This window comes from Natator depressus, chromosome 2, assembly GCF_965152275.1.
Source record: "Natator depressus isolate rNatDep1 chromosome 2, rNatDep2.hap1, whole genome shotgun sequence".
In the NCBI taxonomy this organism is placed as follows: Eukaryota; Metazoa; Chordata; order Testudines; family Cheloniidae; genus Natator; species Natator depressus.
This window is the reverse complement of record NC_134235.1, coordinates 150,718,111-150,733,050: the sequence shown is the minus strand read 5'-3', so window position 1 is coordinate 150,733,050 and position 14,940 is coordinate 150,718,111. Positions and strand designations below refer to the sequence as shown.

General features: G+C 43.3%; 1 protein-coding gene across 3 annotated transcripts in view; it reads right to left on the bottom strand.

Annotated features, from left to right (window-relative positions):
- LOC141982780 (uncharacterized) overlaps positions 1-14,940 on the bottom strand; it is a 62,506-nt gene that overhangs the window by 12,167 nt on the left and 35,399 nt on the right. For all 3 annotated transcript variants that reach the window (XM_074945128.1, XM_074945130.1, XM_074945129.1), the window contains exons 9-12: positions 14,068-14,110; positions 12,764-12,889; positions 3,285-3,414; positions 322-367 (exon numbers count right to left, since the gene is read on the bottom strand). In XM_074945128.1, the coding sequence (XP_074801229.1) occupies positions 322-367; positions 3,285-3,414; positions 12,764-12,889; positions 14,068-14,110 (345 nt within the window). The remainder of the gene's footprint in view (positions 1-321; positions 368-3,284; positions 3,415-12,763; positions 12,890-14,067; positions 14,111-14,940) is intronic.

Sequence of the window (14,940 nt, the reverse complement as noted above, 5' to 3'; positions counted from 1 at the left end):
GTACAGCGCACGGGTAACGAATATGAAACCATTCTGTTAACTCAAGTTATAGTGTACATTCATACTGGAGCATTTTTACTATTGCAGATGTTTGCAACAGAAGTTTGTATGTATTATAGGGGAAATAGTAAGCCCTACTACAAAATATAAAAATAAAATGTTTCTCCATAAAAGTTACTGTCTTAATGTAACTTGCTGCTATTACATATGCCAGAATACAGGTCTGCAACATTCTTATTCATCATAGTCAAAGAAAAAACTTAAAAGGAAATAAAGGATTATTTTTAACTGGAACAATCTTCTGATAGATCAAATACTCACCTGGATTTCCTTGTCTTCACCTTTTGATTGTTTGCTGTCATCACACCTTTTGAAATATACAGTATACACATATATAATGTTCAACTAACTGATTTACAGAAAAAGAATAATCAAACAGTCAATAAAATTACTGTGAAGGCAGTGAATACAAAAGCCTGCTTTCAATCTAACACTGTTTGTCCCATAGGTATGGAATGTTCTTGTAACTACAGTTGACAAATCTACTGCTCTCCTCATTCAAACCCCTCTTTGTGTGGCACCCACAATTTGTGAATTCATAATAAAATTAATAAAATAAAATAATAATAATAGAAAAAGACAGTGCATCTTTTAAAGCCAGTGCATCTGGCTTCTTTTAAATTGGGAAGAGATTGTCTTAATCTTTGTGTCTTGTACAGCAAGAATGCTAACATGACACTAACTGAGAAAAATAAAAGGATATTCAAAACAACATTTGGGACTCATTACTGTCTTTCCCTTCCCTAATGACAGAAGTTTAATATCTATCTGAACTTCATGTTTCCTAACTTGTTATTAAAGTTATGATATGCTAGGAATTGCCAAGTTAAGACAGATACCCAACCCAGAATCCTGCCAACATGATCCCAGGTCAGGAAGTAGACAGAGGACTTGAATATGAGTAATTCGACGTGGTAAAAACTTCAGCTCACCGAGACTGTCCATTATTAACTCTACCTGTTGCAGGAACCAAAGGCCCATTTCCTTCACAAGCATATTTTCTCTAACAATAGTTAATGTTTGGGACAAATTTATAATTTGATGAATCATGTTACTGGAATACAATCTGAGAGATCACTTACATATTTGCTAGTGGGAGAAAAGATCTGGAATAGAAATGTCCTGTCCTCGTTATAAAACTGATTTATGCATCTTTTTGTACAATAATGAAGTGTAATTTATAAAATAAAGGCTGAAATCTTCAATTTTAAACTCACAGGTCAATATTCTTAAATAACACCAAGCAAAAACTCTCAGTGCAGTACTAAAACCATACGGTTTCTAAATATATTACTGTGTAATACTGAAGCCTTTTAAGTACAGTATAATTTGATTCATATAAGAGCTTTATGAGTTAAGACAAGTTTTCTTTACATAAAATTTATGGTTATAAATTGATACAAAATAAACTTCATATGTAACTACAGAGATGCTGAGTATATAAGGGTATGTCTATACTACCGGCCGGATCAGTGGGCAGCAATCGATCCAGCAGGGGTCGATTTATCGCGTCTAGTCTAGATGCGATAAATCGACCCCCGAGCGCTCTCCCATCGACTCTTGTACTCCAGCGAGAGGCGCAGGCAGAGTTGACGGGGGAGCAGCAGCAGTCGACTCAGTGTAGTGAAGACACCACGGTGAATAGGTCTAAATATGTTGATTTCAGCTACATTGTTTACGTAGCTGAAGTTGTGTAACAGATCGATTCCCCCTCAGTGTAGACCAGGCCTAAGTGTAGATTTATATGGGTAAGGTTACTTAGTATCGGTACTGTTTCTGCAAACTCGCACTTTTGTAGGTGAAAGCCACCTTTTGCAAGTCCTGGAACCATCAAAGCTATTGTGAGGGGACATGCAGGCATCAGCCTCAGATACGAATGTTCCAGCCACAAATATAAGAGATCCATGACCTCAATCAGTTCCTCTCCTCCCTGAGATCTAGCATAAGAGTCCAAAGAAGCATGAAAGGAAGGTGTATCAGAAAAGGATAGCCTGACGCAACGCACACTGTGAACTCCAGATAATAAACATAGCACTTAGGAATCCCTGTCATGGACTAGGCCCCCATTGTGTTATGTACGGTGTTTGTATAGTGCTTAATATACTTGCTCTTTCACAGGATTGTCCCTGCAGAGCCACAGCAGGAGATTAGCAATCTCACTGTAGGAGAATAGAAATCTCCAGGTAGATATTGTAAGAATCTTTAACTGAAAAGGAACTAAAGGACTGCCCTCCACAAATGAGAATCTGATTTTGCTCCAGTTTTAAGAGAACAGTATTGAATAAAGATGTGAACTGAAAGAAACAGTATAGAGTCAAGATGTGGTGACAGCTACTATGTTAAAAGAATAACTTTTGAATCCTTCTGGTACCGGAGCCTTTTCATAACTGTCCTGGCTCTATTTAACAATTGCTGGTCTGAGATAATTTCCCTTGAGCTTTTCTTAAAAACAGGTGAACAACTGGAATGATTTCCAGAAGGGTTTGGTCCTGCATAATAATTATTGGCCCTCTCAACATGCAACTTAGTCCTACCAAGCAGCCCATAAAATTCAGGAAGACAGCCAGAATGGTAGAGATCTGGTTAGGATGGAATTTGAATACCACTCTGGATAAAAATTTAAGTTGAGGATTAAGCACTGAGTTATCTTTGTGAAAACACATAAAGGAAAGATCAGCAATCAGGGCCTCAATTTAGATCACCCGTCTGGGTGAAATGACTGCAACAAGAAAGGTGATTTCTGGAGAATGACAAGGTAGTTAACATTGAGGGATCAAATAGAGGATTCCTGACCATAGATAACATGTTCAAATCCCACCAGCTTGATTTACAAAGTGTCAAGTATAGATACAGCAACTCTGTAAGACAAAAAGTTTTACAGAATGGTGGGGAAAAAAAGCTGATGCTCTTTTAACCACAGAGTGGAAAGAACCAATGGGGGTGTATTGGCTCTTAACCATTAGAAGTGTGTGTCGCCAGGGGAACGAGAAGAATTAAAGACATGGGTCTATCTTATTCTCAGCTGGAACATGATTGGTCCTATGGGTTGACAAACATGTCCTTTAACAATTAAAATGCTTTTAAATAGTTCCTGACCTCACGAGGCATGAGACTATTATAGGGCGGACTTGCAGAGGTAATTCTGTGAAAGACAAATTTGATTTAGATGCTGGTCTTGTAATTTTCTTGGAAAAGTAAAGTTTTTAAAAATAACTTAAATTTACTCAGTCTTATCGCCTTTGCTGTTTTCATTAGCTTTGTTGCTTTCATTAGCATTGTTAGCGTCTAGCTTTTCAGCTGGTTTCAGTTGTTCTTTTGGGCTTTTTTCCTGTTCATCTTGAGTATCCTTTCCATCTGAAAAAAATTAAAACAAACAATGGGGTATATTTGTTAACAGTTTTTCATAATCTTATGTTTTTAAAGTAGCATTTGATTGGAATGTCCTTACATTAAAATAAAACTCAAACATTAATTCACCGTTAAGCAAAAAAATAAAGCATTCAAAAAGTGTGGAAGTCCAGAAGTTATTGTTTTTACTTCAACAATAACTGAGCCATGTTGCACAACCTATATTTTATGGTATATAGTAAATACACACTAATACATTAAGGTTTATCTTTTACCCAGGAACAAAGAAATGGAAAATATTATACATCTGCATCATGCCAGAATAAGGATTGCAGTAGAAATGATATCTTATGGAATTGTCGCATTTGCATGCTTTATGTCTACCCTAGCAATGCACTAATATTCATTTTTACATTTAATTTCTAGTGTTTTTAAAGGAAAAAAGCATTGTTAAAGCATTTTTGATGTGTCTTTTATCAAGCCTATTCAGTTATTTATAAAGACCCTAAATCATCTCTTCATATTTTCTGTCTTGTCCTACGTTGCCCTCTTGCCCCAAGCAGGCCACTGAATATGCAACTCCTTGAACCACCAAAATTAGAGATAGAAAAAACTTCTTGAGGTATACAGTCCCTTGTCAATGAAGGATTGTTTGCTACAGTATATTCACCAGTGCTTTGTGCCATCTAGTTTTCAATTACAAGGAATAAGGCTTCTACCACTTCCCTTTGAACACTCTTCTACAGAGTAGCAGATGTCACTATTAGGAAGAGGTCCTGATATTCAGCCTAAGGCCTGATCCACAATAAAGAGTTAGATCGACGTAAGTTGCCTTGCCTAACTCTGTGAGCGCTACACCAAAATGTCTCTCCCGATGATGTAACTTGCCCACTACACCAACTTAACTCCACCTCCACGAAAGGCATAGCACTTAGGTCAACGTAGTTAGGATGATGCAGCTTCAATGTAGACCAGGGGTGGGCCAACTACGGTCCACGGGCCACTTCCAACCTCTCAGACATTTTTATCAAGCCCAGTCCCCCCTATGGCACCACCCTCAAGATCCTCGAAACCACTCAGGGGCCGCACCCATCTCAGCTACGGTGCCTCCACCCGTAGCAGTGTCTGGCACGGCTGCCTTGGTGTCACTGCCGGCATGGACCCTAGGAGTCTCCAGTACTGGCCCTGTAGAGCACCCCCTCGCCCCATCCCATGAGTCCCCTCACCTCAGTAACATCCCTTATAGAGCCCTCCCCCATGTTACACCCCATAGAGTCCCTCTTCCCCACTGGGCATTCATGGCCCGCCATACAATTTCCATACCCAGATGTGGCTCTCAGGCCAAAAAGTTTGCCCACCCCTGGTGTAGACACTGCATTACTTACATTGACTTTAGTGGCCTCCAGGAGATGTCCCATAATACCCCACTGTGATTGCTCTAGTCACTGTTTTGAACTTCGCTGCCCGGAGGCCAGGTATAAGCCCTTCCCCTTTTAAAGCCTGTGATGGGGTGCCTGCCCCGCGCTGGCTCTGAGAGGGTTAAAACCAGCCTAGGGAGGCTGAGCAGCAGGCAGCCAAAGGAGTGACTGCAGGGGAAACAGACAATTAGGGTGGCGGCTGGACCAGCCAATCAGGGGCCAGATGGCCCATGTAAAAGGAAGCTGCAGAGCAGAACGAGATAGTCTGCTGCAGGGAGCCCTAGGGAGAAAACTGGCTTCCTAGAAGGCTAGAAAGAGACCAGCACCTCGGTAAGGGCAGGTGCTAACAGGAACTGGGGGAGCTAGAGAGAGCTCCTGATGAGCTGCCAGGATTTACCAGCTCAAGGCCCTGGGAAGAGAGCAAGGAGCTGGAGCCAGAGGCAGGAGCAGAAGGAACTGAGGCTGCGGGGAAGTGGCCCAGGGAACAGAGACAATGAGCTGGAAGGAAGCTGCTGTTTGCAGGGTCCCTGGGCCAGGGCCCAGAGTAGTGGGCCCCTGCCCCACTAGCCACTGAAGGAGCAGCCCAGCTGTGGACTGCCAAGCCGCTGCGAGGAGTGGCTGGACTCTTGTTAGAGGAGTCCCGCGGAAGGTGGGGAAACCAGATTGTGACACGGCCGGAGGGCTGTGCCACAAAGCAGACGTGGAGAGAAAGGAGCCAAAACGGGTCTACAGGCAGAGGTGAGGACGGGAAAAGCACCAGCACTTGAGGGTGCACCTGCTGTGACTGAGCTTATTCCCTCCAAGTAGGAGGTGCCAGTGTGGCGAGTAAACCTGTGACAAAACCCCGTGAATTTTTGAAATTCCATTTCCTATTTGCTCAGCATGGAGAGCACACCTAGCAACTGCGCAACTGACCATGCCTGCTCCATGCTGCAGACACGCTCCTGCCTGGACTATATAGGAGGTGGTGGATCTTCTAGGTCTGTGGCAAGAAGAGATTTTGCAGACACAGCTCTGATCCAGCCATAGAAATGTCAGTATCTATGAGCAGATGATTCGGGGCATGTAGGCGAGGGCTACAGGAGGGACACACTGAAGCACCACAGGCGTACAAGAAGGCAATGGAGACTATCAGTCACTCTGGGGGAGAGCTTCTGATACCGTCTCCCACAGTATTCTTGCCAGCAAGTTAAAAAAGTATGTACTGGATGAATGGACTATAAGGTAGATAGAAAGCTGGCTAGATTGTTGGTCTCAACGGGTAGTGATCAACGGCTCGATGTCTACTTGGCAGCCAGTATCAAGTGGAGTGCCCCAGGGGTCGGTCTTGGGGCCAGTTTTGTTCAACATCTTTATTAATGATCTGGATGATTGGATGGATTGGACCCTCAGCAAGTTTGCAGACGACACTAAACTGGGGGGAGAGGTAGATAAACTGGAGGGTAGGGATAGTGTCCAGAGTGACCTAGACAAATTGGAGGATTGGGCCAAAAGAAATTTGATGAGGTTCAACAAGGACAAGTGTAGAGTTCTGCACTTAGGACAGAAGAATCCCATGCACCGCTACAGGCTGGGGACCAACTGGCTAAGCAGCAGTTCTGCAGAAAAGGATCTGGGGATTACAGTGGATGAGAAGCTGGATATGAGTCAGCAATGTGCCCTTGTTGCCAAGAAGGCTGTCAAGGTTCCTTCCCCATTCTGAACTCTAGGGTACAGATGTGGGGACCCGCATGAAAGACCCCCTAAGCTTATTTCTACCAGCTTAGGTTAAAACTTCCCCAAGGCACAAAGTCTCTGCCCTTGGATTAGGTAAAACGCTGCCACCACCAAGTGCTTTAACAAAGAACCAGGGAAAAGGACCACTTGGAGTTCCTATTTCCCCAAAATATCCCCCCAAGACCTTACACCCCCTTTCCTGGGGAGGCTTGAGAATAAACAAGATGAGCACAAACCCCTTGGATTTTTAAGACCCAAAAAACCCAATCAGATTCTTAAAAATCAGAACTTTATTAGAAGAACAAAAACACTAGATAAGAGAACAACTCTGTAAGATCAGAATGGAAGATAATCTTACAGGCAGTCAGATTCAAAACATAGAGAATCCCTCTAGGCAAAACCTTAAGTTACAAAAAGACACAAAAACAGGAATACACATTTCGTCCAGCACAGTGAATTTACAAGCCAAAAAACAAAGAAAACCAAAAGGCATTTTCTAGCTAGATAACTTACTAATTTTACATGAGTTGGAGAGCTTGCATCCTTGATCTGTTCCCGGCAAAGGTATCACACAGACAGACAAAAAGCTTTTCCCCCACCTCCAGATTTGAAAGTATCTTGTCCCCTCATTGCTCATTTTGGGTCAGGTGCCAGAGAGGTTACCATAGCTTCTTAACCCTTTACGGGTGAAAGGATTTTGCCTCTGGCCAGGAGGGATTTTATAGCACTGTATACAGAAAGGTGGTTATCATTCCCTTTATATTTATGACAAAGGCTAATGGCACATTGGGCTGCATTAGTAGGAGCATTGCCAGTGGATTGAGGGAAGTGATTGTTCCCCTCTATTCGGCACTGGTGAGGCCACATCTGGAGTACTGCGCCCAGTTTTGGGCCCCCCACTAAAGAAAGGATGTGGACAAATTGGAGAAAGTCCAGCAGAGGGCAACAAAAATGATTCGGGGTCTGGGGCACATGACTTATGAGGAGAGACTGATGGAACTGGGCTTGTTTAGTCTGCAGAAGCATGGGGGGGGGGGGGAATTTGATAGCAGTCTTCACCTAGCTGAAGGGGGGTTCCAAAGAGGATGGAACTCGGCTGTTCTCAGTGGTGGCAGATGACAGAACAAGGAGCAACGGTCTCAAGTTGCAGCAGATTGGATAGTGGAGGGTGGTGAAGCACTGGAATGGGTTACCTAGGGAGGTGGTGGAATCTCCATCCTTAGAGGTTTTTAAGGCCCAGCTTGACAAAGCCCTGGCTGGGATGATTTAGTTGGTGTTGGTCCTGCTTTGAGCAGGGGGTTGGACTCGATGACCCCTTAAGGTCTCTTCCAACCCTAATCTTCTATGATAAGAGCCGCAGACATGCCACTTTTTCAAAGAGCTGCATGCCATCCTCGTCCGAGACCCACCACCACTGCCATGAGCCCCACGGCTATTTCGAGAGAGATGGATTCACAGGCCCCCAAAGTCAACAGCAAGGAGGTGGTGTTGGACAAGGAAGAGGAGAAGTATGGGGCACAGGCGACCAGGGGATCCAGTGGCACAGTGAACCAGGATATGTTTTTGACTCCAGAGCAGTCGAGTCAGTCCCCACAGTCCAGCATAAGTGAGCCTGATGCAGGGGAAGGAACTTCTGATAAGTATGCAATTTGCTTTGATATTGCAGGGACACATCTGCTCATTTACTCTTTTTCAACCATTTAATCTTTTTAATCAGGAAGAAGCAGTGAAATAACCAGAGGTAGAGTCTGCTTCTCATTCCCCTGTACAGTTAGGCCGGGGGGGAGAGGGACTACCGATGGTTATGTGCATCAGGCTGTCCTGGGAATCCTCCATAGAGATCTGAAGGGAACTTTCATGATGGCAGTATGCAATCCCCTGCCGAAGGTTTCTGGGGAGGGCCGCCTTATCTCTTCCTCTGCAGTAGGACACTTTCCCACACCACTCAGCAGCCACCATTGCAACACACAAGCTAGCAGCATACAGACCCGGTCTGCAGCCGGACGCGTGCAGGAGCTGTTCCCTTTCAGCCTCTGTTACCCTCAGGAGTGAGATATCAGCTAAAATCACCACTGCCTGTAGAAAACAGTGCCAGTGTGCAGTTCCAGGAGATCCCGCAAACCTCCGGTGCTTTGGATACTGAGCACAAAACAGAGGATCACCCTTGCTGACACAATGGACAGGGATGGAGCGGAGAGGAGAAAAGCACAGGAAAAGGAGAGAGATGTGCAGCAAGACATGCTAGCACTTCTCAAGAGGCAAACAAACAGACATGCTGGAGACTCTTGTTGATCTTCAGGTTCAACACACCGTGCTCGCTTCTCTCTGCTGTCCATAGAGAACTGCATTCAAGGACGTCCCTGCATCTCCCTTCCCCCCCACATTTCAAATGGCATCCAGGGCTGCTGCACTACCTAGAGGTACCCCCTACACCCCAGAGGAAAGTACAGACCATCACAGCCACACATACACTGACCTGTGAGAGAGACAATTGGTATATGTGTTTGTGAAATGGAAATGACTGTTCTTTCCCTCGTATTTATAAAGTTTCATTCAGTTATAAATATGTCTGTTTGCATAGGTTTGGAATAAAAGTCTACTTATGGAAACTTAATTCAGCTTTATAAATTCACAACATATGCTGGCTGGGTCTGACATCATTCTGAGATAATAGCAACAGGTGCATTTACAATGTTCTATTACTACAAACACAGCACTCATTACAAGATTCACACTGGGCTGCAAAAAAAGCAATGCCAGGCAGAACACACTACACCACCACACATTATTGTGGCTCACTATTAAAATGGTCCTTCAAAGCATCCCTGAGCCATACAGTTTCCCACTGAGCTTTTCTTATAGCCCTGGTATCTGGCTGCTCAAAATCAGCAGAGAGCATACTGCAGAAATTTTTTCACCTTTGCTTCACAGATATTATGAAGCACACACCAGGCAGCTATAACCACTTGGCTATTTTTTTCACTGAAGTCTACTCTCGTGAGTAGACAGCGCTAGCAACCTTTCAAATGGCCAGAGGCACATTCAACTGTCATTCTGCACCGGCTCAGCCTGTAGTTGAAGAGCTCCTTGCTGCTGTCGAGTTGGCCTGTGTACCTCTTCATGAGCCATGGGAGTAAGGGGTAGGCTGGGTTTCCCAGGATCACTGTTGGCATTTCAATATTCCCAATGGCGACCCTGTGGTCTGGAAAGGAAGTCTGTTTGCAGCTTTCTTAACAGGCCTGTGTTCTTAAACGTGTGTCATACACCTTCCCCGACCAACCTGTGTTGATGTTGATAAAATGTCCCTGGTGATCCACCAGTGCTTGCAATACCATAGAAAAGTAGCCCTTTCTGTTGATGTACTCTGTGTCAGGTGCCAAAATAGGGATATGCATGCCATCTACTACCCCATCACAGTTTGGGATCCCCACGGCTGCAAAACCATCCACTCTGTCCTGCACATTGCTCAGAGTCACAGTCCTTCATAGCAGGATGCGATTAATGACCCTGCACACTTGCATCACAGCAACCCCCACGGTGGATTTCCCACCTCCAAATTGATTCCTGACTGATCGGTAGAAATCTGGCATTGAAAGCTTCCACATAGTGATTGCCACTCGCTTCTCCACTGGCATTGCAGTTCTCATTTTGGTGTTGCTGCGCCAGAGGGCTGGGACAAGTGCCACAAACACTTCCAGGAATGTGGCCTCACACATCCATAAGTTCTGTAGCCACTGCTCATCATCCCATTCCTGCATAACAACTCTATCTGACCAGTCAATGTTTGTTTCTCAGGCCCAGAACTGGCACTCCACCATCTGCAGCTGCTCCATGAATGCCAACAATAACTGTGAATTGTTTCTACGTCCAACAGCAAGGCAGCCTCCAAGGAATTATCTTGTTCTGCCTAGCTCCTCTGGCAGCTCTGCAAATACTGCAGGATCAGGTGCATTGTGCTTGCAATACTCATCACAATAGTGCAGAGCTATGCAGGATCCATGCTTCACATAGAGATGGCGGACACATGGGTTTACGGGACTTTTGAAAAAAGGTGTGAAACATTATGGGATGCAGAAACCTGCATCATGGGACACTGAAATCATGTTCCCAATCACCCCTGCATGACTTGTCTGCCCCCATGAGGAATTGCAAACCCTGCCCAAAACACCCCGCACTAGATGGTGGCAAGTTGCACAGTGGGTCAGCTACCCATGGTGCACTGCTCTCAGCCTCAATGCAAGGGCTGCTAGTGAAGATGTGCACCACTGACAAAAGGAGCATAGCATGGACATGCAAAAGCAATTTAATTACTGTGACGGTGGTACATCAACATGACTTAGGTCATCTTAATTTTGTAGTGTAGACCTACCCTAAGTTTCTTTTTCTTAATTTCATCCATTTACTCAGTCATAACTCCTTGAATCGAATAATTCTTACAAGTCTAGCTTGTAAAAATGGGTAGAAGTATGGAGAGAACAACACATGGCTGTTGTAAGTATTTCTTCATATGAAGCTGTGATGGGGTGTCCACCCACACAGCATTAGAAGGGGTTAAGATGGCCATGCAAGCCAATTAATTCCACAGGCTTCACCTGGAGGAGGAGACAGGGAACTAACTGAGAGCAGGCTCAGCTATGCAGGAACAGGCGGGGCCTGTATAAAGCCAGGTAGCTGGCAACAGACAGGGGCTGCTGGGAAAGGCTGCAGGAAGGCAGGCAGCAGTCACTTCCTGGGAAGAGGAAGGAGAGTTTTGGAGTTGGTACACCCAGAGGGAGAAGGGGTACCAGGTGTGGTCGGAAGCAGGCCAGGGAAGGAGCAGTGAGGGCTGAGAGAGGAAGGCCCAGAACTGCTGAGCTGAGGGTTCCTGGACTGGAACTTGGAGTATAGGGCAGACCAGGTTCCCCTATCAGCCACTGAGGGAGTGGCACCATGGTGCAGCGAGAAGGAAGACTTCTTAGTACTGCTAGGGAGAAAAGACTTTGCTATCCCAGAAAGGGAGAACACTGTGTGATCCAGCCGGAGGACAAGAGTCACGAAGAGGACACTGCAGTTCCTGGGACAAGAGAAGCTACAGACCTGTGAGAGAGACAGAACGACAGCATGCAAGCCACGACAGCGTGGACGGGGGCATCAACATCAAGAGCTAATCCCCAGAGTGACCAAGAGGAGGTGCCAGACTAGCGGTGAGTGGTGCAATCTGTGACAGAAGCATAGAACTTTTCCACCCATCATAGTTGCCATGGCATCACATTATTGTCACTGCAACAGTACTTGGATCTCTAAAATATACTTTGACAACTTTAGCACAGAATTGAATCCAGGGCAAGAAAGTCCTTCCTGCTACTGACTGACTGCTTTGATGGTCAATTTTCCTTCTGTGTGGAAAGTACCTAGCAATGACAGTTTGTTTTCTGTCCCAGAGAGTAGGAAGCTGGCTACAGTCTTCCTCCTTGTTCACACAGGCAGCAGTTGAGATACTGTCCACCATCACCAAGATGTTCTTGTCATGTGCTGATAGGGTCAGCTCCCTGAAGGCATTCTGTACTGTACTGAGCTCCAGCCAATTTACGCTGTGCCCTCTGTGCCTCTTCACTTCCCCAGTCCTTAAATTGCTGAGATATTTTCCAGTCTATTTAGTTTTCCACACAACAAACCCACCAAACTCACAAATATGCTGAAAATACCTAAAGAAGCTATATATAGGCTTGGTGGAATTCAATTTTTTAAAAAAAAATAAGTGACAGCTATCAATATTCATTTTTAAGCATTTTTTTCATTTTTATAGTTTTAAATTTTCAAAGTTGCATAACATTATGGGTTTTAAGCATTTTTTATTGTTAATTAAATTTTCATAATTGTGGCAATTATGGGATTTCAGAAAATATTTACTGACAGCTGCTGAGATTCATATAGTTAGAGTTTTATAACCATTAAAACACAAATTGGCAAACATCACACATCAAAGCATACGAAATAAAAATCCTTAAATCAAACAAGTTTTCAAGCAACATTTTTCTTACTTTGTCTATCTGTAAATTTCAACTTTTATAAATGGAAATATTTTTCATCAGTTTGTGTATGTGGTGAAATCAACATTCACTGACATTTATCAAAAATCTAACCCTTCCAAGCCAAGCTATATATCCCATAGGTGGTATGAATTTACAAAGGTTAACATTGCATTATAAAGTTATTTTTTAAAACATGTTTAAATCTCTAACCTTGAGAAGGTAGACTTTGAGTAGAATCTGTGATCTGTTTATCCTTATCAACATCACTTTCTGCCTTTCCTTCACTGCTAGCTGAAGCATACACACGTTGAACCTTAGCTTTTGAATGGTAGCCATCTGTAAGGTAGTCAAGAAAAACATGCCTGAAATGTACTTAGATTAACATTTTCTGTTTATTAGGGAAGGTTCAAAGTTGCTCATTTGTAAGCATCTAAAGCTACATTTGAAGTGTTTCAGCTAAATACATTTCTTCCTTTGTTACACAATTTATTTTTACATACTTAATATTAATAAATTGCTAAACATTCTTATTTACACCACTGTATAGTTTGTGTAATCTGTAAATTCAGTAAAAAAAAAAACCCTTATCAAGTTAACAGCATTCCTTGTGCATTTAAAAATTCAATAGTTTCAACCAAGCAACCCTGTATGTAATCTTTGGTTGGAATCTAGGCTGATGATATTTTGGTTTCTGCTGAATCATCTACACAAAATGGACAAACACACTAACCAAAAACTCAGAGACCTCAAGAGACTAGAAACCCAAAACAGTGGTTCCCAAACTGTTGTCTGTGGCCAATCAATTTGTGGCCAAACTGTTGTCTGTAGCCAATTACATTTACTGGTAATATGAAGAGCTGTCAGGCCACATGTTGCTGGCTCTCCTCATAGTCTCCACTTGTTAAATTGCAGTAAAAGACAGATGCTTATATGGCAAAATAAGTGTAATTGCTGAAGTTGCTCCAACGATTTTTTTGCAAATTCAGTAAGAAGGAAGGTAGTCCATGCTATCATTATCGGACAAGAGGTAATCCATGAGACTCTCTGTTAAGTAGTAGTTCACACTATGAAAAAGCTTGAGAGCCCTTGATCTAGACTGACATTAATCCAGTTTATCTGGATTTCCAGTGGATAACTTTTTCCTCAATAGGCTGAAAGTGACTATTAGGTCCCCTATTTACAACTGCTCTTCTTGCTCAACTACTCTAAGGTCTGGTCTCCACACAAACTTGCATCAAAATAACTAAACTGGTTTTAATTCATACCTTTTTTTATTTCTGTACAAGTCTGTGTGTGAACACTTATTTTGGAACAACAGTGTCCTATTTCAATTTTGCTTATGTCGGTTTTTCACTCAGCATCTCGCAAGTCTAGACATGTAGCAAACAACAGTAACACATTCCAAACTACCCAACAACTCCAGCAGTGCATGCTCAGGCAAAACTCCCTTTGAAGTCAACAGACCTTGCACCCAAGTCAAGATTGAAGGATTTAAACATACAGAGAACACTTACATTCTTGCCATTTTCTCTTCATAACAGGAGGATCCGTTACAACCTAAACATAAAGCCCATTTATGTTAGCAAAACCTTTCAAACACACATTTGGTTAAACATCTAACCAACCAACCTAATTAAAATATTTATTCTTAAAGAGACGTTGTCAGTGCATTTACCATCCCTGACAGCAGAGCCAAACTGAAGTCCAGCTCTCAGGATACCAGTTATGTATTTCCCATTGCAATACATACATGCTGGAGGTAGGAAAACTAGGGAAAGCAGATGCAGATATTAGACTCACAGTAAACAAACCAGTAGATTTATTGGTTAGTCTCTAAGGTGCCACAAGTACTCCTTTTCTTTTTGTGAATACAGACTAACACGGCTGCTACTCTGAAACCAGTGGATTTAAGTGATTCGTGCACCTGCTTTGTTTTTTAAAACTTATTTCCTACAACAACAAGGTGCAGGAACAGCAGAGAATCTTAAAGGAGACACAGACATCTCCCACAAAATAAAGAATTACTTACTGCTATGCTCAAACAAATGAAGGTTACCTACTTGTAATCAGAGTTCTTAGAGATGGACTCCACATATTCCCTTTCATGGGATGCACCAGCCACATGCAGCTCAGATGGAGGAATCTAATTAAGTATTCACTGTTGTAGCCATGTTGGTCCCAGGATATCAGACAGACAAGGTGGGTGACAAACTTCTGTTGGTCAGAGAGACAAGCTTTCAAACTTACACAGAGCTCTTCTGAATAACAGCTGTGTGTAAGCTCAAAAGCTCATCTCTGACCAACAGAAGTTGGTCCAATAAAATATATTATTTCACTCACCTTGTCTCTCTAATCAACAGCGTCCATTAGAGCATTCACGCACCCCT